Source organism: Anolis sagrei, chromosome 2 (genome assembly GCF_037176765.1).
Source record: "Anolis sagrei isolate rAnoSag1 chromosome 2, rAnoSag1.mat, whole genome shotgun sequence".
In the NCBI taxonomy this organism is placed as follows: domain Eukaryota; kingdom Metazoa; phylum Chordata; class Lepidosauria; order Squamata; family Dactyloidae; genus Anolis; species Anolis sagrei.
Genome location: NC_090022.1, coordinates 280,696,827 through 280,722,095, shown reverse-complemented (window position 1 = coordinate 280,722,095; position 25,269 = coordinate 280,696,827). Strand labels below are relative to the sequence as shown.

General features: G+C 39.4%; 1 protein-coding gene across 1 annotated transcript; it reads left to right on the top strand.

Moving 5' to 3' along the window:
* Nucleotides 1-298: 298 nt before the first annotated feature.
* Nucleotides 299-25,269, top strand: TARS1 (threonyl-tRNA synthetase 1). Its single transcript, XM_060761363.2, has 19 exons — nucleotides 299-451; nucleotides 665-745; nucleotides 3,959-4,149; nucleotides 5,928-6,051; nucleotides 6,373-6,494; nucleotides 7,043-7,160; nucleotides 8,050-8,114; nucleotides 8,199-8,277; nucleotides 8,953-9,099; nucleotides 9,199-9,297; nucleotides 11,627-11,793; nucleotides 13,407-13,569; nucleotides 13,656-13,793; nucleotides 15,730-15,807; nucleotides 18,133-18,233; nucleotides 18,350-18,454; nucleotides 20,101-20,173; nucleotides 22,142-22,256; nucleotides 24,654-25,269. Exons 1-19 carry the CDS (start codon nucleotides 434-436, stop codon nucleotides 24,800-24,802), a joined length of 2,133 nt encoding a protein of 710 aa, XP_060617346.2. The 5' UTR covers nucleotides 299-433; the 3' UTR covers nucleotides 24,803-25,269.

Below are 25,269 nucleotides of genomic sequence, written 5' to 3'. Positions count from 1 at the left end.
TACACATATAATATATTTTTCTGTCTACCATTTATCTATCTCTCTATCTAACATAGATAGATACATAGAGAGATAATATATCTAGCTCTTTATTAGTTAAGGCGCAGCTACAATATTTTGAGAAGGGTTTTGCAACCTATCTCCAGCTGGGACTGACATGAAAGTGTCTCCCTTTCAGGGAAAGCCCCTTCCACGCATGCGCGCCTGATACACGTCCTGGGGAAGAGCGTACTGGACTCCAACTCCCATGAGCCTAAGCGATGACGCCACACGCCCCGCCCCCTCGCAGTGACGCAGAGCGAGCCACGCGAACCCCTGGTTGCATCAGCTGCCGCGCCTGCGCAGTGCACTCATCCCAGCCGGGCGGCGTGTTCCGGGTTCTGCTTCTGGTGCTGTCATTGCCGGCGTGGTCTGGAGGGTCCAGGCGGGGAGGATGGAGGCGGAGGCACAGGTAAAGGGGAGGAGGCTACCTCCAGACTCGTAGGGTGCATCTAGAGCTGACTTGGGCCAACTTGGGCCCTCCAGGTGTTTTGGACTCCAACTCCCACAATTCCTAACAGCCTACCGGCTGTTAGGAATTGTGGGAGTTGGAGTCCAAAACACCTGGAGGGCCCAAGTTGGCCCAAGTCTGCTGTACACAAATCTCAGTTGTTTTTCTTTATAGGTTGCAGTTGCTGGGGAGAAAAAGAAAGAACCAGGAAAGAAGAAATGCAAGGAGGAAACTGGCAATGGGGGCTGCGCAGAGGTAAGTAGCCAGGCATAGGGAAGATTCTGCATTTTACACCCTGATCTTGATCCTGTTTACCAGGCAATACATTGCCTTGATTTTCCCTGCAAGTAAAAATTGTTGTGTTTTCTGGAGATATATATATGTGTGTGTGTGTGTGTGTATATATATATATGGAATATCTGTCTCTCTACATACATATACATGCTAATAATAATAATAATAATAATAATAATAATAATAACACTTTATTTATACCCCAAATAAAAGTTTTTTGATACTAAAACATCAAAAAAATCATCCAGGCGTCCCCTGGGCAACATCCTTGCAGATGGCCAATTTTCTCACACCAGAAGCGACTTGCAGTTTCTCAGGTCACTTCTGACACAACCAAAAAAAATGTATACCTCGCTACAATGTCCAATCTCGATAAAATAGTAAAGAGTAGAGACATCACACTGGCAACAAAGATCCGCATAGTCAAAGCCATGGTATTCCCTGTAGTAACCTACGGATGTGAGAGGTGGACCTTAGGGAAGGCTGAGCGAAGGAAGATCGATGCTTTTCATAGAATCATAGAATCAAAGAGTTGGAAGAGACCTCATGGCCCATCCAGTCCAACCCCCTGCCAAGAAGCAGGAATATTGCATTCAATATTGCTTTTGAACTGTAGTGTTGGAGGAAAGTTCTGAGAGTGCCTTGGACTGCGAGAAGATCCAACCAGTCCATCCTCCAGGAAATAAAGTCCGACTGCTCATTGGAGGGAAGGATACTAGAGACAAAGTTGAAGTACTTTGGCCACATCATGAGGAGACAGCAAAGCCTAGAGAAGACAATTATGCTGGGGAAAGTGGAAGGTAAAAGGAAGAGGGGGCGACCAAGGGCAAGATGGATGGATGGCATCCTTGAAGTGACTGGACTGACCTTGAAGGAGCTGGGGGTGGTGACGGCCGACAGGGAGCTCTGGCGTGGGCTGGTCCATGAGGTCACGAAGAATCAGAGACGACTGAACGAATGAACAACAACAAACCATCTCCCCAGAGGACTCGGTGTGGCTTACATTACGCCGAGCCCAGAATACAACAATACAAGCAATGACAACAACAATACAAGCAATTTAACAACAATAATACAAACATATATATATATATATATATATATATATATATATATACACACACACACACACACACACACACACACACTGTTTTCTGGAGCCATAGATATGTATGTGTTATATATAATAGATTTCTATCCATCATATATATACATACATATACATAACATACATACACATGCATATATATATTTCCCCCAGGGTTGAGAAAGGCAATATATAAATACTGTAAATAAAAAATAAAATAAAATAAAATAATATAATCCATATAAATAAAAATGTAATGCTCGTTTGTGGGAGTAACATAACTCTAAAACCACTGAATGAACTGACACCAAATTTGGACACAAGACACTTAACAAGCCAATGTATGTCCTTCACTCAAAAAAATTCATTTTGTCATTTGGGAGTTGTAGTTGCTGGGATTTATAGTTCACCTGAAATCAAAGAGCATTCTGAACCCTACCAATGATGGAATTGAACCAAACTTGGCACACAGTTCTCTCATGACCAACAGAAAATACTGGAAGGGTTTGGTGGGCAGTGTCCTTTGGTTTTGGAGTTGTAGTTCACCTACATCCAAAGATGACTGTGGACTCAAACAAGGATGGATCTGGACCAACTCTACATGAATACTCAATATGTCCAGATGTGAACACTGGGGGAGTTTGGGGGAAATAGAATCTTGAGATTTGGGAGTTGAAGTTGCTGGGATTTATAGTTCACCTACAATCACAGAACATTCTGAACCCCACCAAGATAGAATTGGGCGTAATCTCCCACACAGAAACCCCATGACCACCAGAGTGGGCCACAGCAACGTGTGGCAGGGGACAGCTAGTCTATATAAATAAAAATGTAATGTTCGTTTGTGGGATTAACATAACTCAAAAACTACTGGATAAATTGGCACCAGATTTGGACACAATATACCTATCAGTCCAATGAGTGACCATCACTCACAAAAATACCTAACAACACAGCAGATAAGACTTTAAAAAGCTAAAAAATGAAAATTACATTACAACGCACGCACAAAACTACACATGTACACAAATATACACACACACATATATACACACAAAACACACACACACAGACTGGGCCACAGCAACACATGGCAGGGAACAGCTAGGTATAAATAAAAATGTAATGTTCATTTGTGGGATTAACATAAAAAATTACTGGACGAATTGACACCAAATTTGGACAAAATACATGTATCAGGTCAGCAAGTGACCATCATTCATAAAAACACTGAAAAACACACCAGAAGAGACTTAAAAGCTAAAAAATATATAATTATAATGCATTAACAAAATCACACATACACATATATTCAAATATACATATATACACAAATATTTATTTATTTATTTACGGTGTGTGTGTGTGTGTGTGTATGTGTATGTGTGTGTATATATATATATATATATTACTGTGGTTTCTGGAGATATATGTATGCATGCGTGTATGTATATGTGTGTGTATATTATATATATATATATTGTATTTTTCTATCATATATATGTGTGTGTATTATATATGCACACATACATACACATGGATATGTGTGTGTGTAGTATAATATAATGATAGATATATTATATTGTATTTATTTATTTACTGTATTTTTACCCAGCTCTATCTCAACCCCAAAGGGTACCCAGAGCGGTTTCCAAATTGGCAATAATTCAATGCCACAATAAACATAAACATACAATACAAAATACGTCATACATTAAAATAAATAAAAACTATAAAATCATAACATGATTCTTTCATACTTTCAATACAAAGGAATGATACATCAAGCCTTCTGCTGCCATCAGCAGCTTTTCTATCTCCCTCTCTCAGCCTTGCAAGATGCTTATAATGTTTGCTTCAACTTACCAGTACAGTGTAATGTTTGCATTAACATGTCAGTACTTCTGTCTTATATGTAGATGAAACCATGTTGGGTGCACAGGGATTGGTGCTTCAAATTGAGATCATAAATGTAACCACGATGTGTTTGACATATTTTGTAAATATAAGACTAGCTTCCACAGAATTTTGTAAGACCAGCTTCCACAGAATTTTCTTTCTCAAAATCTTTTCTTGTCCAACTGCAGTTGAATCCCTGGCCAGAATTTATTAACCAGCGCTTAGAAATGTACCATAAACTGAAAGCAGAGCATGATGCGCTTCTGGCAGAACGCGCTGCTAAAGAAAGCCACCCCATTAAAGTTACTTTACCGGATGGCAAGCAAGTCGATGCTGAGTCCTGGAAGACAACGCCATACCAAATTGCCTGTGGCATCAGGTGAGCTTGTTGTTGGGGAATTCAAATTGAAAGTAAGGGTTGCAAAGACATGTGTTTATTTTTAACATTATGTCAGCAGAGTCTCTTCCTCTCCTGCCATTTTGAAGCATTAAACTCACTGTCAATTTTTATCTGATACTCCAAAATTGCTTATAACAGGAATAACAGGAATTCTCTTAATATAACACACTTAGTGTGTTATATTTGAGAGGCATCACTTTTAAAAGCCCAAGTATATGACTTGATGTGTTTAGGTGATACATATTAGTAGGAGAAACAAATACCTTACAAAAATTACTTTCTAAAACTAGCAATGAAAATTTGGTCTGCTAACTGTAGAGAGATCTAATATTACCACTGTGAGTGTCACCCATTCATCATGCTAAGCACATGACCTCGGAGGTGTCTACGGACAATGCTGGCTCTTCAGCTTAGAAATGGAGAAGAGCACAATTGGATAAAATAGTGAAGAGTAGAGACATCACACTGGCAACAGCGATCCGCATAGTTAAAGCAATGGTATTCCCCGTAGTAACGTACGGATGTGAGAGCTAGACTATGAGGAAGGCTGAGTGAAGGAAGATAGATGCTTCTGAACTGTGGTGTTGGAGGAAAATTCTGAGAGTACCTTGGACTGCGAGAAGATCCAACCAGTCCATACTTCAGGAAATAAAGCCTGACTGCTCATTGGAGGGAAGGATACTAGAGACAAAGATGAAGTACTATGGCCGCACCATGAGAAGACAGGAAAACTTGGAGGAGACGATGCTGGGGAAAATGGAAGGAAAAAGGAAGAGGGACCGACCAAGGACAAGATGGGTGGTATCCTTGAAGTGACTGGCTTGACCCTGAAGGAGCTGGGGGTGGTGACGGCCAACAGGGAGCTCTGGCATGGGCTGGTCCATGAGGTCACGAAGAGTCGGAAGCGACTGAACGAATAAACAACAACAACCCCCTTCCAGAATTGGACTTGACTTAATGTCAAAGGGACACCTTTACTTTTTATGATGTCTTTATACGCGATATAGGGACCGTGAAAATCTCCCAATCCCTAATTATTGGGCAGCTGCTGTAGACAGGGATCTGTTCCTCTGTAGATGAAGAAGGAAATGGCTGAGGGTGCCACTTCATAAACGCAAGCAATTGCTGGCATGAGGGGGAATTGTGACAAAGGTACTGGATTTCTCTGTCAAACTGATCATTGTTCATGAGAGGTAGTGGAAATGGCAGTTATCAACTTCTGGGGAGAGCGTGGATGAGCTCCTTCTATCAGCTCCAGCCTCTCATGCGGGGACATGAGAGAAGCCTCCCACAAGGATGGTAAAACATCAAAACATCCGGGCGTCCCCTGGGCAACGTCCTTGCAGACGCCCAATTCTCTCACACCAGAAGCGACTTGCAGTTTCTCAAGTTGCTCCTGACACGACAAAAAAAAAATCAACTTCCTGACCCCCATTGGTTGCAGTAACTGCTTCTGGTAAGGGGGGATTGTAGGGATTTGGATAGGGAGGGTTGGACTTTGATTCACTGCTTAGCATAACTACAGCTTACATATACACATCTCCCAACCGATTGTAATTATTCAGGTTGTAAACAATGCCTGAACACACATTTTTAGGCATCAGGGTTTTTTCTATGAAAAGTACCATTTGTTTCATTTCTTCGTTTTTTAGGGAGTGCATTAGAATGAGTTACACATAGTAACATTTGTATGTAGGAGTCAGTTGCTTTTCACTGTATACAGACGGCGTACATGACTATTTGTTTTGCATTTGTAGTCAAGGTTTGGCAGACAACACCGTGATTGCTCGAGTGGACAAAGTGGTTTGGGATCTAGATCGTCCTTTGGAGAAAGATTGTACCTTGGAACTCCTAAAGTTTGATGACGAAGAAGCACAAGCGGTAACCTACAAATTCAGTATTAGTGTTTAACAGATCCTGGCCTTTCTTGGAAATAAAGTGGGATCAGGTCTGGTTAGTACTTAGACGTGGTAGCACCAAAGAATGCCAAATCCAGATTATCTGCTTTGAACTGGATTATCTGGCAGTGTAGACTCAGATAATCCAGTTCAAAGCAGATAATGTATATTATCTGCTTTATTATTTTGGATTATATGACAGTGTCAGAAGGGCCCTATATTTCAGTGGAGGAAAACTGGTACTGGATTGCAGTATATTTGTGGCAACCTGATGTGTTTGTTTCTGTTTTCTCCCTCTTATTAGGTATATTGGCATTCAAGTGCCCACATAATGGGTGAAGCCATGGAAAGAATATATGGCGGTTGTTTGTGTTACGGTCCACCAATAGAGAATGGATTTTATTACGATATGTTTGTGGAAAATGGGTGAGATTTTTCATGCTTTAATGTTAAATTTCTTGTAATATCAGAATGGCTGGTACACTTGATTTGGGTTCATCAGCTGTTTCCACTGCTGTCCAGTCCGTGTTTATTTATTTATTTACTAGCCGTCCCCTGCCACTCATTGCTGTGGCCCACATGGGGGTTCTGTGTGGGAGGTTTGGCCCAATTCTATCGTTGGTGGGGTTCAGAATGCTCTGTGATTATAGGTGAACTATAAATCCCAGCAACTACAACTCCCAAATGACAAAATCAATTTTTTTGAGTGAAGGACATATGTTGGGTTGTTAGGTGTCTTGTGTCTAAATTTGGTGTCAATTCCCCCAGTGGTTTTTGAGTTCTGTGAATATCACATACGAATATTACATTTTTATTTATATAGATTTATTTACCGTATTTATATACTTCCTTTCTCAGCTCGAAGGCTGAAAGGAAACCCTCTTGTTTAGAAAATTCTTGTGATGAAGGCTTGGAGATAGCAGAACTTGGGTAAACAACAAGTCCAGTCCTTACTAAGTTTTTATCTGTTCTAGGTGTGTCTCTAGCAATGATTTTCCTGCTCTAGAATCATTGTGCAAGAAAATTATGAAGGAAAAGCAAGTTTTTGAGCGACTAGAAGTTAAGAAAGAAACGTTACTTGAAATGTTTAAGGTAATTGTATAGCTTTGTATAGACTGTAATTATTAACCGTAGAGTTAGTTGTGTTTCAGCATTGTACTTTTCCTGATCATGCTCAATTTATACTGTGGGTTTATGCAGTTCTTTTTTGCCAGTTCTGATTATCAGTGGGCCCACATGCCTTGCTACCTCAATCCCCTAGCTAAAGATATAGTAGGCCTGCATATTATGTGACTGATCCATTCTAAGATTCAGTTTTCGCATATTGAACCCTATTTTTCTTACCTGAAATGAGCCACAAAGATTTTGTGTAACTCTTATGCCATAAACTCACCGTAGATTCCACATGGCAGCTTTCCTTAAAGTTAAGGTTGAATGATGACTTCATCTAGGACGGAGACCCAATTAATTCGGTTTGGAAGCATGTTTTTAGATGGTTTGATTATGATGGAGAGAAATAATTAATAGATACTTTTAGTGTCAGGAGCGACTTGAGAAACTGGTGCGAGAGAATTGGTCATCTGCAAGAATGTTGGTCAGGGGATGTCTGGATGTTTTACCATCCTGTGGGAGGCGTCTCTCATCTCCCTGCATGGGAAGCTGGAGCTGACAGATGGGAACTCACCCTGGTCCCCGGATTTGAACCGCTGACCTTTTGGTCAGCAGTCCTGCTGGCATAAGGGTTTCACACAGTAGTTGTCAACCTGTGGGTTCCCAGATGTTTTGGCCTTCAACTCCCAGAAATCCTAACAGCTGGTAAACTGGCTGGGATTTCTGGGAATTGTAGGCCAAAACACTTGGGGACCCACAGGTTGAGAACCACTGGTTTAACCCATTGGCCCGCCAGGAGCTCCAATTATTAGATGATAAGCTAGATCTTGAACGACCACAGAATAGTTTATTTCTTTTAATTTCCCTGCAGTACAACCAGTTCAAATGTCGGATCTTGAATGAAAAAGTCACAACTCCAACCACTACTGTATACAGGTAAAAATCAATTTGGACCCAAATTCTCTTAAAGCGAATGACACAAACTATTTCAGGAGTTCATGAGTTTTTCTTGTGTTCTAGGTGTGGCCCTTTGATTGATCTTTGCAGGGGACCTCATGTAAGGCATACTGGGAAAATAAAGGCATTAAAAGTTCATAAGGTAAGAAGTTTGTGGCATAATGAAAATCATGCGTAGTTCACATTTTATCAGGCCACACACTGTCTTGCCAGAGAAAGAAAATATGCCATGCGGATGGTCAATAAAGAACAAGTAGTTTACTCTTTGTAATGCAGAGCGACACATATACAATCATGTGAACAGTTGCATTGACTCACACTATGTCCTTTGACAGAGATTTAAATGGTCTTTCAATGTCCATGTGGAAAATTTTCTTCCAGCAGCCCATGAAGCAAAAACTATCTCAAGCCTAAACATGTAACTGTTGTCAAAGCTCCCAGGCTCAGCTAGCTTCCCGGGTGTGGCCGAACCAATCAGCTTCATGCATTTTACAGTTAACACACTCACCAACTGATTTCTTACATGCCCTAACGAAGTTCAATTCCACACTACAATTACTGGTAGATCAGAAATATGGGCATGTAGGACAAAATTTACCGCAGTGATTTCTTGGTCACTTTAAGCCAGGATACTCTTCTTCAAAGTGACTAATTGAGTTGAAATAATCACACTTGAGAAAAGTGAAGCCAACCTCCCAAGCCCTTTATTCAAATGTCATTAAAATGTAACAAATATATAACTTCTCAGATATTTTTACCCTTTTAAAATTCATAATTCTTCAGTAACACTATTTTGAAACTGTTTTTGTGACTCCAGAATTCCTCAACATATTGGGAAGGGAAATCCGATATGGAAAGCTTGCAGAGAATTTATGGAATTTCATTCCCAGATGCAAAAATGCTAAAAGAGTGGGAGAAGTTTCAAGAGGAGGCAAAGAACAGAGATCACAGAAAAATTGGACGGGTGAGACTCACTTCTTCATAGCATGGATCTGAATATCTCATTTTGGTTTTTGTATTTGTTTTGTTTTGTCCTGATTTTCTCTTTCTCTCTTCTCAATAGGATCAAGAATTGTTTTTCTTCCATGAGCTGAGTCCTGGCAGCTGTTTTTTTCTTCCAAAGGGAGCTTATATTTACAATACACTGATAGAATTTATCAGGGTAAGTCAAGACACAGAAGCTAGAAAATGGTCTTGCTGTATAAGGGATTATTGTATGTACAGTCATTTTTTGGAGCTTCTAGTTTAATAATGTTGCTTGGCCACATATTTCTAGCACAGCCTGCACCACTTGTGGCACATATCAGAACCCTCTAGGCATGGAGAGTTGACTAGTATTTAAAAATATTATTGGTTAAGAAATAGTTTATAATAGTATAATGGCCCACCCATCCTAGGAGAGCTGACTAGTATACCCCGACAAGTTACTTCTTTTTTCTACCTTCTGAAGATTGTAAAGAAACAGAATATATATCAAGATTCATTTGACCCCCACAATTACAGCAAAGGTGAGGGTTGCTTTGAGTTTTCCGAGTTGTATGGCCATGTTCCAGAAGCATTCTTTCCTGACATTTCACCCGCATCTATGGCAGGCATCCTCAGAGGTTGTAAAGTCTGTTGGAAATTAGGCAAGTGGGGTTTATATATCTGTGAAATGTTCAGGGTGGGAGAACAGAACTCTTGTCTGTCTGAGGAAGGCTTGAATGTTGTAATTGGCCACCTTGATTAGCATTGAATAGTCTTTCAGCTGCTTACTGCCCAGGGGGATCCTTTGTTGGAAGGTGTTGGCTGGCCCTGATTGATTCATATCTGGAGTTCCTCTGTTTTCTGAGTGTTGCTCTTTATTTACTGTCCTGATTTTAGATTTTTTTTAATACAGGTAGCCAGATTTTGTTTATTTTCATCTTTTCCTCCTTTCTGTTGAAATTGTCCACAGCCTATGGATTTCAATGGCTTCTCTATGTAGTCTGACATGGTGGTTAAGTGGTCCAGCATTTCTGTGTTCTCAAATAATATGCTGTGTCCAGTTTGGTTCATGAAGTGCTCTGCTATGGCTAACGTCTCTGGTTGAATTCCAGACATGAATCAATCAGGGCCAGGTAACACCTCCCAACAAAGGATTCCGCCAGTCAGTAAGCAGCCAGACCTTGAAGCTGAAAGGCAATTCAATACTAATCAATTGCAACATTCACACTTGCCTCAAGCAGACAAGAGTTCTTTCTCCGACCCTGGACATTCCACAGATATATAAACTCCAATTGCGTAGTTTCCAACAGACCTCACAACCTCTGAGGATGCCTTCCATAGATGTGGGTGAAATGTCAGGAAAGAATGCTTCTGGAACATGGCCATACAGCTCAGAAAATTTATTTATTTATCTACGCTATTTCTATCCCGCCTTTCTCAAACCTGAAGGTAACTCAAGGTGGCTTACAACCTGATGCTGTAACAATATGCAGTATATAATTTAATTTTTTTAAAAACCAATTTCTAAAATCATACGGTAAAACCATTTAAAACATACAGAACCAATGCCTCCAATGTCCATCTCGTCCAAAAAAATTATGTCTAAGCCATTCCACAGTACAGTTCCATATAGATCTGTATTTGTCACACAGCAACCCAGTGATTCTGGCCTTGAAAGCTTTGGACAACAGTATAGGTATGGTTTTGGTCAACTTCTGTTGATTTGGGACATATTCTCTTGATACACAGTTTGGTTGCTCCAATGAATAAAGATGGCAGGTGCTGAGAGATCGATTTTGATATGTGGTATCATCATAAATGTGTACTGTGATGCTCTACGGGCATCAAAGAGCATATTGGATCAAAACATCTTCTTTGGTTTTATAGCTGGAGCTCATTTTTTTTCTTTTAGCTACACATTCGTTTCCTTTCTGTTGCCAAGTTGACTTTGATTTATGGCAGTGGTTCTCAATCTTACTATTGCCACAATCTCTTAATACACTTCCTCATGTTGTGGTGACCCCCAGTCAAAATTATTTTTGTTGCTACTTCATAACTGTAATTTTGCTACTGTTACGAATTGTAACATAAATATCTGATATGCAGGATGTATTTTCATTCATTGGACCAAATTTGGCAAAAATATCTGATATGCCCAAATTTGAATACTGCTGGGGTTGGGGGTGGGATTGATTTTGTCATTTGGAAGTTGTATTTGCTGGGATTTATAGTTCAGCTACAATCAAAGAGCATTCTGAACTCCACCAACAATGGAATTGAACCAAACTTGGCACACAGAACCCCCATAACCAACAGAAAATACTGGAAGGGTTTGGTGGGCATTGATATTGAGTTTTGAAGTTGTAGTTCACCTACATCCAGAGAGGACTGGATGCAAAACATCCAAAAGCTTATGCAAAACAATAAAAACAGTTAAATAGGTTACCACATTCCATTTTTGTCTCCCCTTCCCAAATCTATCTACTTCAGTGGAAAGCATCCGATTTTTAGTTCTTCTCTTTCAGAGTGAATATCGAAAGCGAGGATTCCAGGAAGTTGTTTCTCCCAATGTCTACAACAGCAAGCTTTGGGTGACATCTGGGCACTGGCAGCACTACAGTGACAACATGTTTTCCTTTGAGGTGGAGAAAGAAATCTTTGCACTGAAGCCAATGAACTGCCCTGGACATTGGTAATGATTCCATTTCAGTTTCAAATTAGGGGCAACTTTTACAGTAGCTTCCTTTCTTCTTGAACAAATGATTAATGAACCATTCTTGTAGAGCAGTGGTCCGCAAGAACTAAAATATGGTCTGCGGCCTTAGCGTTACTACACCATTGCAATGAGAGCGACTGGTCTTGCGAAACCCTCGTACAGTCCTGAGGCTTATTAAATATGGTTTTCTGCGGGCAAGCAGATGGCAACTACTGGATGGCATATGTTCTGTATCAGAAACTAGGGCTGATGTCGTCTATCCAATGCAGTTTTCTGAATCAGCACCCCAAATAACCAAACCGAATCTAAAGTTGACCAAAAACTGATTCGTAACCCTTTTGGTACTAATGCTGGAGAGTGGTCCCCGGTCAAAGTGGATCCTGTTCAAGTAATCTCTGGTCAAAAAAAGGTTGGGAACACTGTTGTAAATAGAACAACCCAAACAGTAAGCAACTTGGCCTCCCCCCCCCCCCTTTAATTTTGCATTGTTACCTAAGCTTATAGAGGTAAAGTTGAAGTGAATAACAAGGTTTATGGATGGCAGAGAACCAGGAATAATACACATCACTTTCCTTTTCAAGCCACACTTTCTATTATTCATCCTCCCTTTAAAAAAAATTGGGTGGGTTCTTCTCAGAACGGCTTCTTTGTGTCTAGCTTTGTGTCTCTGCTCTGAGCTTATGACTCACTCTCCTGCTTCCTCATTCATAGTTCTTTCGCTTTTTTGCTTCTATTTGCATTTCATTCTCTAAAGTGAAATTCGATCCAGTCTGATGATATTTTATATTATAAAATGATGTTTTGCACTATAAAATGCTAATGCCAGACTACTTCAACCAGAGAAGCCTGCCATAGCAGAGCACTTGATGAACCAACCTGGACACAGCATATTTGAAGACACAGAAATGCTGGTCCACTCAAACAACCACCATGTTAGACTACACAGAGAAGCCACTGATATCCACAAACAGAAAGGAGGAAACCATGAAAATGAACAAAATTTGGCTACTAATATTTCAAAAACTCTAAAATCAGGACAATAAATAAAGAGCAACACTCAAAAAATAGTGAAATTCCAGACAAGAATCAATCAGGGCTAGCTAACATCTCCCAACAAAGGATCCCTCCAGGCAGCAACCAGCCAGGCTTTGAAGCTGCAAGGCCATTCAGTGCTAACCAGGGTGGCCAATTACAACATTCACACTTGCCTCAAACAGACAGTTCTTTCTCTCAGCCTGGACATTATTCTATAGATACATAAACCTCACTTGCCTAGCTTCCAACAGATGTCACAACCTCTGAGGATGCCTGCCATAGATGTAGGCAAAATGTCAGGATAAAATGCTTCTAGAACATGGCCGTACAACCTGGAAAACTCACAGCAACCCGGCATACTCTTACATTCATTCCTTCATATTGAACTGAGAAATATAGTAATGGGTTTTAGCTACTTGGTCCAGACTACTTCATTGACACCAGTCAGTTACTTTCATTTTACCTGGAGCTCTTGGCAAACAATAATTAGAATATTGTTGACATTTTCATACCAGTCGAGTCCTGAATTTAAACACATGCCTTGTTTCCTTCAGCCTCATGTTTGATCACCGACCAAGATCCTGGAGGGAGTTGCCTCTGCGATTGGCTGACTTTGGAGTTCTGCACCGTAATGAACTGTCGGGGACACTTACAGGGCTCACCAGAGTGAGGCGGTTCCAGCAGGATGATGCACATATATTCTGTGCCATGGAACAGGTACAAGACAATATGTCTGTTTGGCACAGGAAGCATTCTAAAGAATGCAAAGTCTCTGACTGCATCTGTTTTCATTTCATGTACAGATTGAAGGGGAGATAAAAAACTGTCTGGAATTTTTGCGTGCGGTGTATGATGTGTTTGGATTTTCTTTCAAACTCAATCTCTCCACCCGTCCAGAAAAATACCTTGGAGACATTAAAGTGTGGAATCAAGCTGAGAAGGTAATTGTTAAATTCATGGGCAGATTTTGTGGTTTTAAATAATTTCTAATGTTATGTATCCACTCATTTATTTTCTAAATATGTACTTCCACCCCTTGAAAATGAGTTTTTTTAAAAAATTGGGTCTATTTCACAAATAAAAAAGAACCTAACAATATAAAAAGAAGTACCCGCATATATACTTGAGTGTTAGCCGACCCAAATATAACCTGAAGTACCTAATTTTAACCACAAAATTTTGGGAAAACGTATTGACTTGAGTATAAGCCAAGGGTGCGAAATGCAGCAGCTACTGGTAAATTTCAAAATAAAAATAGATACCAATAAAATTATATTAATTGAGGCATCAGTAGATTAAATGTTTTTGAATATTTACATAAAACTGTAATTTAAGATAAGACTGTCCAACTCTGATGAAACCATTATTCTAATCTTCTTCAATGTAAATGTGTGCACATATCCTTCCAATAATAATAGAGTAAAAATAATAAATGGAATAATAATAATAATAGAGTTAACATGGAAATAATAACCATAATAATAGAGTAAAATAATAAATCTAATAATAATAATAGAGTAAAATAATGTAAATGTAATAACAATAATAATATATTAAAATAATACATATAATAATAATAATAATAATAATAATAATAATAATAATAGATCTACACACATTATTCGCTGATACATCACATAGTCCTAGACACTTGGGAAGTATCCGACATGTGTTCCAATACAACAACCAGCATAGTTATCTTGTTTGTTGTGTAGTAGTCTTCTTGTGTTTCATATAATAATAAAGTGAAATAATAAATGTAATAATAAATGTAATAATAAATGTAATAATAATAGAGTAAAATAATAAATTTAATAATAATAATAATAATAATAATAATAATAATAATACATTACACAGTCCTAGATGCTTGGGAAGTGTTCGACTTGTGATTTTGTGATACGAAATCCAGCATATAGATCTCATTTGCCATGACATGCTGTGCTTTTGTGTTAGTAATAATAATAATAATAATAATAACAGAGTAAATTAATAAGTAACCTTGATTCGAGTATAAGCCGATGGGGGCTTTTTCAGCCTAAAAAAAGGTCTGAAAAACTCAGCTTATACTTGAGTAAATACGGTAATTTCAAACCAGCTGTTCTGTTGTGGCAAACAAAGTTTTGGAGATGGATCAACCTGTGCCTACCTGTTTATCAGCAGAATGGCATTTAATTTCATTAAAGGAATAAATCCCAACAGTTTCTTGCAGCCTTCTTGTACTTCCCCAACATCTTCTCTCTGGGACTGTGTACAATTTATAGGGGATACAGGGGAAGAGGCTTCGGGGGGAAGAAAAGGGAAAACTCTGTTGCACAAGAAAAACGTGCATGGAGGAGATAGTTCTGTTATTGGTGACAATTTGAACAAAGAAAGTGGACTACTTTCAATGGGTTGTACTTACAAACAAGTAGGTTCTAGGTTGATGCCTGAGAACATATTTTCAGGATGGTGTCATGAAAGTTAGTTGATCTAGATCAGGCACGGGCAAACTTAGGCCCTCCAGATGTTTTGGACTTCAGCTCCCACAATTCCTAACAGCTGGTAGGCTGTTAGGGATTGTGGGAGCTGAAGTCCAAAACACCTGGAGGGCCTAAGTTTGCCCATGCCTGATCTAGAGTGTATGCTAATTTGCTCATTCAGTATATGATTATGTATAAGATGATGTTTCTAGGATTCTCTGAAACATTGCAAGGATAGAACTAAAGTTCTCGATAATATCTCAACCGACAAGGCAGGAGTGAGATGTTGACAGAATTTGAATATAGGATTCAAGAAAGCTAGTTAGTTACGATTCTGTACCTATGTAGCTAAGGTCATGTACTAAGGACATCTTGCAAGGCACATCAACTGAATTTGTGTATTATCTTCCACTAGCAACTTGAAAATAGCCTGAATGACTTTGGTGAAAAGTGGGAATTGAATCCTGGGGATGGTGCTTTCTATGGACCAAAGGTTAGTAGATAATTCATTGAATGAAAAAAAATCCTTTGCTGATAAATAATATGTCTGTAATTTGTTTTTAAAAGTATTACCTTGTATTTGTTTAGAAATATTAGTAAAAAAATCCTAAAACCTGTGTCAACCTATCCATGGGTCAGCTGTACATTAATTTATCAAAACAATAAAAAAGCGTCTCCTTCTCTTGAGTAGATTGGCAAAAGGTGTGGGAGCGTAGTCAATTCCTAGAGAACCTAAAAGAAGTACTAACCTCTTTATCTCTGCCATGGTGCTGCTTTTGGTCTTTTTGAATGCCGGGATGAGGAGATGGCCATGGTAGCCAGGGGCAGTTGACTCCCTGTGGCAGCATTGGTTCTTTTCCTGCTCCATGAAATAATTCCCAACTTAGTAAAAGTTAAAGTTTCCCCTCAATATTAATTTTAGTTGTGTCTGACTCTGGAGGGTGGTGCTCATTTCCATTTCTAAGCCCAAGAGCCACCGTTGTCCATAGACACCTCCAAGGTCATATGGCCAGCTTAACTGTATGGAGTGCTGTTACCTTCCCGCAGAAGCAGTACCTATTGATCTACTCACATTTGCATATTTTCGAACTGCTAGCTTGGCAGAAGCTGAGCCTAACAGTGGGAGTTCATCTTGCTTCCCGGATTCGAACCGCCAACCTTTCGGTCAGCAAGTTCAGCAGCTCAGCAGTTTAACCTGCTGTGCCACCAGGGTGCCCGATTCCCAACTTATCAACAGTTTATATCAAAAATTGTAATGTTGCCCCCCAAACCTACCCTTGAATTATACATAAGCATATATGTTGATTGTGGAGACATTGCATTCTAGAAATTCCACTTCAGTATCTTGTGTTCCTGTGAGATGATTTGAAATGTCTCATTGTATTCACAAATGGAGAGCAGCCTGTGTTTTTATATTAACAGAATTAGGTTAGACTCCTCTTGATTAATCCCAACCAGACTGTAAAGATGCCACCAGTTTGTAACAGTTTGTAAAGGAGCCACCACTTTGTAAGGACTTACTAAATTGATAACACAACTAATAGCTTGTAATATTGAATTGGTCTTTCTTCAGTGTGTAGTGTGGCTTAACTTGAAAGTATTTGTAACAGAGACTTGGCTTTAGAAGAAACTGTAACAAGTTTATTGAAGTATAGAAGAAGCTTGATGGTTTCAATGTTTCTTAACTCTTAGAGGCACATATCTTCAGAGGTTACATTTATAACTTTCATAAAACAACTCTTAAGAGCACTATTCCTTCCACTAAACAGGTTTCAAACTTATTTTCCTTCAAAATGTGTTTCTTTAACAGATTACTTCAGGCACAAGCTTATTCTTTCCTTATCTTATTTTTGCTGTAGTAAAGATTCTTATTAGGGTTCTTTCCCCCTTTTGCTCATACACTGACTGGTAATATAAATAAGTCAACTCGACCTATCTAAACTACACAGGCTAAAAGCCAAAACTTTCCTGATTCTCACCACAGTAGAATCAGTCTTTCCCTGTAGTTCTTAGACTACAGACTACCTTACTGGTTCTCAACACACAACAGAACCAGCCTTCCCTGTAGTTTGCTGACTACAGACTAACAGTTTTAAAATGGCTGCCCTGCCAAGTGGCAGTTGGCTCCGCCCCTTTTTCCATGGCAACCCAGCTGAAAGTGAGTTGAGCTGGCTACCAACCTCCCCAGTTATAGTAGTTTAAATACTTACCCTTTTAAACACCTATCTATTATTATACATAACTGTAGATTAAAACTCACACTTCACTACACAGTTGTTTCATGTTGAATCAACAACGAGGTGGTACTTAAGTGGATCTACTGTATTCAGATGTAACCGCAGGAATTAGGCCTTAATGTGTAATTAGTGTTTAAATTGTAGAAGGCCAAGGACTGTTTCATAATTTTTTCATCTTACTATTTGAATGGTGGAATAGAGGAGTGTATTTCTGCTTCAGTGCCATACTGAGCAATTGCTTGACCAATTAAGGCATAAAAATAGAAAGTAATCAAATGTCCAGTTGACTATCTAGTTTTTTCCCTGGGTAATGGAGCAGTCCATCATAATTTGCAGTAAAAAAATATGTATATACAACATTCAGCAATCCCCTTAGAAAATGTTAGACTGCACTGCTTTAGCTCTGCTGATAAAGTTATGGTATGACAGTCATAAGGAAATATTATGGAGGTAGAAGTGTGGACAAGATTCAGTTTGACTTAGATGAATCCCTGTAATTGCCCTTCCTCAAATGATCGTAATGTGGTGCTGAACATGAGTATTGTAGTAATATTGATTTCATTTCATTTTGTTCGAAAAAGATTGACATTCAGATTAAAGATGCCATTGGACGATACCATCAATGTGCTACAATTCAGTTAGATTTCCAGCTTCCAATAAGATTTAATCTCACATATGTGAGGTAAGTGCAATGTGCAGTTTATTTTGCTCAATGTAATTTTTATTTTCTATTTTTATTTTATTGATGTACTCCTGTTGATTTTTTTTTTTTTTACAAAATCACATTTTATCTTCTAGTCATGATGGTAATGACAAAAACAGGCCCGTCATTATACACCGTGCCATTCTGGGATCTGTGGAGAGGATGATCGCAATCCTGACAGAAAACTATGGCGGCAAATGGTATTTAACATGTACTTTAGTTCTGGTTTGCTCAGTTTCATGGTGGTTGTGATGTGACATCAATAAACCATTGGCTGTCAATGATATAAATAAGTCTAGTCTCCCCTTATCTCCCCTTAACCAGAGTTTATCCCCTCCATGCTCCTTCAGCAAGCCCAGGAGAAGGAGCTGAAAGCATTTTTTTGTATTTTTTACTAGCTTGCTGCCAAGTTTCCCAGAATCTTGATTTTAGCTAAAATATTAGCTGCTCTCCTTGAAATGGGACCAGTGGAATAATGAAATCAGAAATGAATCTTTGGGAAAGTGGGCTTCTAAATATATGTGATTTAAAAAAACAAACACGACATGCAGTTTCTATGGAAAGTATCAAAAGGCCTAATTAATTGATTATTTTGCATTTTCTTGCATTGTGAATTCTTATTGGGTCTTTATTCTTGATTCTCACCTCTTCTAATGGTGTCAGCACTTCTTTCCTGGTTGTTTAAACCATGTTTTCCTGTATTTCCATCTGACTTCATTGAACAGGAGATGAATAAAAAATCTGGTGTAGTTAGGGCAGTGGTTCCCAACCTTTTTTTGACCAGGGACCACTCCCCAACATTAGTACCAAAAGGGTTACGAATCAGTTTTTGGTCAACTTTAGATTCGGTTTGGTTATTTCGGGTGCTGATTCAGAAAATTGCATTAGATAGACCACATCAGCACTAGTTTCTGATACAGGACATATGCCATCCAGTAGTCACCATCTGCTTGCCCACAGAAAACCATAATTAATAATCTAGAGCTGATGTCATAGAATCATAGAATCATAGAATCAAAGAGTTGGAAGAGACCTCATGGGCCATCCAGTCCAATCCCCTCCAAGAAGCAGGAATATTGCATTCAAATCACCCCTGATAGATGGCCATCCAGCCCCTGTTTAAAAGCTTCCAAAGAAGGAGCCTCCACCACACTCCAGGGCAGAGAGTTCCACTGCTGAATGGCTCTCACAGTCAGGAAGTTCTTCCTCATGTTCAGATGGAATCTCCTCTCTTGTAGCTTGAAGCCATTGTTCCGCGTGGTCTCTCCAATGCAATTTTCTGAATTGGCACCCCAAATAACCCCAGGAACAGGCCTAAAAATGAAAACACCAAGGCACCCCCACTTCCAGGTGCCACATGGCTCAGGGAAGGGAGGAGGAGGAGAAGCAGCAGTCAGGAGGCTTGTTGTCATGACTTTTGTGGGTAACCTGCTTCTCCCCTCCCAACATCCCCATTGCCTTGGCACTATAAGAGGGTTTCGTGAGATCATTCACTCTTGTTGCAATGCTGTAGCAGTGGTGAGACCATGGACCATATTTTAGTTAATGGGGACCACTGAAGATCTACAGACTTTAGGTTGGGAACCAATGAGTTAGGGAATGTAAGTGTCCTGCATGTGTAAGGGAATATATGATAATTTCCAGTAAACGATACATCTATGTATCTGTACAACCCTCCCACCCCCCACAATCATGTTTGCTTTCTAATAACATTTTATAAAATTGACTCACAGGCTAGTTAGATGGTATATCCACAACTTTAAATACAGGATATCCACATGTTTTACCACAACATGGTATAATAATCACATTTAATACTTCTACTTTGCTTCTCTTTTTTCACAAGGCCACTCTGGTTGTCTCCTCAGCAAGTAATGGTGGTACCAGTTGGACCAACATGTGATGAATATGCACAGAAGGTAAGGATTTATAAAGAAATACAAATACTTAATTTCAGATTTTTCAGATAAAGCCTATAAAACCACAAACAGAAACTAAATGACATATGACACTGTGTTGACCACAAGTTGGTCCTCAGTTAATGTGCACCCAACAGCTTGCAGATGCTCAGTGTAAATCATGGCTTTTTTCCATTTGAAAAGCAGAAAACATACAGATATAACACGTTACACATAACAGTTTCTCAAACTGCTCCTCCAGATGTTTTGGACTTCAGCTCCCACAATTCCTAACAGCTGGTAAGATGTCTGGGATTTCTGGGAACTGAAGTCCAAAACAACTGGAGGAGTACAGTCTGGGAAACACTGATGCAGTTCTTCCTAGTTTCCAACATGTTCTTTGCTGTCTGTGTGGCATAGATGTGGTCAGCTATTGGAGAGATGCAAATCCAAAAGGCTTTTCTGTGCATGGAACTTTTTCACAAGTAGCATATTTTGATAAGTTTCAAAAATGATTGAAGAAGAGACTTGCTCTACTCGCTTATTGTGTATGTGGATGGGAGATATGTGGCCCTCCAGATGTCAAATTATGCTTCCTTCAGCCTAGTCCCCATACCCAAGGGCTGAAGTATCATAGAAGCTGACGCCCAAGAACATCCGGAGAACCACATGTGTCCTCCATACCTGATTTGTAGCATCATGGTTTTGCAGATGTTCTGGCTTGCTTGCCAAAATGCTTACTTAATGCTCATCCAAATAATTTTTTAAAAACTTGTACTGAGTGACTGCTGAGATATTTATTCATCCCATGGAAATCTTTATGTATTCCTTCAGCTTAGTGATATTTTGCAATTTGGTAGCATTCTTCTCTTCCCCTGTCATTGCACTGTCTTCCAGTTGTTTCACAGATGATGTGGTAAACAATGGCTTTTTCGGAGGATAGGTCAAAGGTTTCTAGCTTTGTTTCCTTGTTTGTATCCTTCTTTGGCCCTCGGGTATTTCCCAAAGAATGCCTCTGGCTGCGGTGTAGTAAACTACTTGTAGGTGGCCATCTCTGCCCCTTATGATGTCAGTTCCTCTTTCATTCTTTCTGGAAACCAGTAAGCATGCCTTCCCACCTTTTATTATGGCAAACGTTTGTTTTCTCTTACAGCACTGCCACCAAAAAAGTTCCTCTTGTCAAAAGCTAGGTGTTGCTTTTTTAACAGCCACGAAAAAACAGATAACGAATTTAAACAACAATTAATTAAATTAATTTAACTTTAGAATAAATATTTCAGTTATCTATTATGTACATTAACGGCAGCAATGTTACCCCCCACTTAGAAATGCTCTATATATTTAGTCATATTGGGTCTCAGGGCCTTTCCTCTGCTACTCTGGACTTGTGTAGTTAGTAATGGCACTATATTGTTCATGTCATAAGTCAGTCTCTCACTTTTCCTTCATTGTATGTCCTTGTAGTGTATACGTTGGTGAAAGTTTATGTTTGTTTATGTTTCCACATGAATAATGAACATTTACTGGTGGCACTGTCTTAAAAATATTTATATCTATCCATAATTCATTTGTTTTAATCCCACTGCATTTTAGGAATTTTATATATTTTTTATAATTTTATTAATGAGATTTTTATGCACTGTAATTATACTTATGTCATTGTATTTATACTTATATATTGTTTTCTGCATGTGGCGCTTGGAGTGCTTCGGTGAGCCACCCTGAGTCTCTTTGGGGAGATGGTGGCAGGGTACAAATAAAGATTATTATTATTATAAATCCCTGCAATCATCTGGATATCAAGGGGGGAAAGTCCGAAGTACTTACTACGCCAGTGTCAAATGTCTATTTTAATTGTAAACTCTGCGTCTTCTTATGTCCTTATGGGATAACACTTTAGATTGAGTTTTACTCAACTTTGTATTGAGGCTAAAATGATTTCACCACAAGGAAGCATAACCTAAAGCTGTCACATTGATGTTCTTTAAGGTGAAGCAGCAGTTCCATGATGCTGGGTTAATGGCAGATGTTGATGTGGACCCCGGCTGTACTCTGAACAAGAAGATAAGAAATGCTCAGCTTGCACAGTACAACTTCATTTTAGGTACAAATGTCCCTGTTTATATGATGTAGTGCATTCGATGTCATGTGTGCACTGTAATTTTTGAAGCTTTCTTCTGAGGGTATAAGCCCCAGATGCTTGTTATCTTATAAAGCTCTCTGTTAGCCAGCAGCCCTCTGATCTGGAAGTGCAGAGTTCTCCCTGGGGCTTCCCTGTCTGCCTCATTACTGGGAGCAAGTGTGTTTGTTCCTTTGACCCATATCAGTGCCATCCATGAGGAATATCCTTGGCCCTCTTTTGCTTATGCTGCTTTTCTTTGGCATGATCTGCACATGTTGTATTTGTGTTTATGTTCTCAAAAGAAAATAGTCACTGATCTTGAACATGCTTGTCCCACTTATTTTATTAGGTGTGTTATTTGATAGAGATTTATGCATTTAGACTGTAGCCATCACAATAAGAAGAGACAGGAATAGAAAGGATGGGAACATAAGTGACTTAACTCAGTCTTTCCAATATCCTAAATTATCTCTCATCTCAGTTGCCCTGCAATTCTTAGAAAACATGCAGGGAATATTATTGGAAGAGAATTATTTCAGTGCTGAGCTGGAATAGTGAGATTTAATAAAGTTATATATATTATTCTACACTGTGTAATCCTCCACATATACTTAGCCATGTAGCAGAGGCACAGTGGAACCCTCCTAGTGAATTGCAACGATGCAGATCAGGGCATTGGGAAGAGCATCCTGATGAACATCAGCACTCCCTAGGTCAGTGTTTCTCAACCTTCCTAATGTTGTGACCCCTTAATACAGTTTCTCAGGTTGTGGTGATCCCAACCGTAAAATCACATCTGTTGCTACCTCATAACTGTAATTTTGCTACTGTTATGAATCGTAATGTAAATATCTGACATGCTGGATGTATCTTCATTCACTGGACTAAATTTGGCACAAATACCCAATACACCCAAATTTGAATACTGTTGGGGTTGGGGGGTAACTGATTTTGTCATTTGGGGTTTATAGTTAACCTACAATCAAAGAGCATCCTGAACTCCACCAATGATGGAATTGGACCAAACTTGACACACAGAACTCCCATGACCAACAGAAAATTCTGGAAGGGTTTGGTGGGCATTGACCTTGAGTTTTGGAGTTGAAGTTCACCTACATCCAGAAAGCACTGTGGACCCAAACAATGATGGATCTGGACTAAACTTGGCACAAATCCTCAATATGCCCAAATGTGAACACTGGTGGAGTTTTGAGGAAATTGACCTTAGACATTTGGTAGTTGTAGTTGCTGGGAGTTATAGTTCACCTACAATCAAAGAGCATTCTGTACCCCACCAATGATAGAATTGGGCCAAACTTCCCACACAGAACCCCCATGGCCTGCAGTAAATACTGTGTTTCCTGATGGTCTTTGGTGACCCCTCTGACACCCCCTTGCGACCTCCCAGGGGTCCCAACCCTCAGGTTGAGAAATGCTGTCCTAGGTAGTGTCCCAGTGTGCCATCAGTAGGATTTAACCTCTCTTCTGATGTGCCTTGTGAATGCTCTCTGTACATCAGGTCCACTGCACATTATGAGTGACCTATGTATCATTGAGCGACGATCACTTTGATTGCTTCCCTTAGTACAATAGAGTCTTGCTTATCCAACATAAATGGGCTGGCAGAACGTTGGATAAGCAAAAATGTTGGATAATAAGGAGGGAATAAGGAAAACTCTATTAAACGCCAAATTACATTATGATTTTACAAATTAAGCACCAAAACATCATGTTTTACAACAAATCGACAGAAAAAGCAGTTCAATACATGGTAACGTTCTGTAGTAATTATTGTATTTATGAATTTAGCACCAAAACATCGCAATGTATTGGAACAGCTGCGGATCTGTGCGGGAGGCAGACTGCGTTGGATAATACAGAACATTGAATGAGCAGAGATTGGATAAGCGAGACTCTGCTGTAACAATATAGCAACCATTGCTGAATTCAGGCATTGTGAAACTGATCAGTTCTATTTCCTGCAGGTGTAAGTCCATTTATGTAGATATAAGTTCCATAATAAATTCAAGCCAGGATCTTTAACAACTTTCTGACAGCCTTTTAAACGTGCACAGTTATCTGCATAATCTGTATATTTCTTCCTCTTCATTCCTTCATTTGTACAGACTCGATTCTTTTCTTGTATGGAAATGCCTTCTTCGACCTTTTATCTTCCGTGCCATTCTCTCAACTTGCCAAGCTCAATACATTCTTTTACCCAAAACATTATGTATTTATTCCCTACGTTCAATGTTCCTCGGGCATAGGAGTGTGGCATCATTATTTTGGGTCTTGTTTCCTCAATAGTATCATTGCTTAGTGCTGCTGCTTGAATGTGAAAAGTAACTTGAACTCTTTCTGTCTCTGTTCTGTTTTTAGTAATTGGCGAAAAAGAGAAGGCAAGTGGAACGGTTAATATCCGCACGAGAGATAACAAGGTTCATGGTGAACGTACTGTGGCTGAAACGGTGGAGAGGCTGCAGCAGTTGAAGCGCTCACGCTCAAGAAATGCTGAAGAGGAGTTTTAATCAAGACCTTGTTTCTCCGCCTTAGGCTAGCGTTGCAGCTGGATCTTTGGCTTCTTCACTTATTAGCCCAGCTGAACAGTGATCTTAGCACTGTATTCTCCTGGAAATAGGATTTTGCCCAGCACTTCCCTACTGTTTTGTATGATCCTAACTGAATTGAGAGTCCATTTTATATGATGAGCGCAGTTGCCTTGCCTGCACCTGAATGGAAGCTTGTGAAGGTGTTGGAATTAGGCTTCCAAATATGGGAGGGAATACTAGAGTCTTCCAAACGTTGAATGGCAACTGCTGGCAGCTTTTGCTACCTTAACTAATGAGCTTCTGTAGAACACTGTATTTCCAACTCCGGGAATGAATCAAACTATGAAATGTTTAATTGGGGATTAAAATGACCGTGTAGCAACAATTTTTTTTCTGTCTTTTCAAAATAAATTTGTAAGAAAATGCCTTCCAAAGTTCAACAAGAA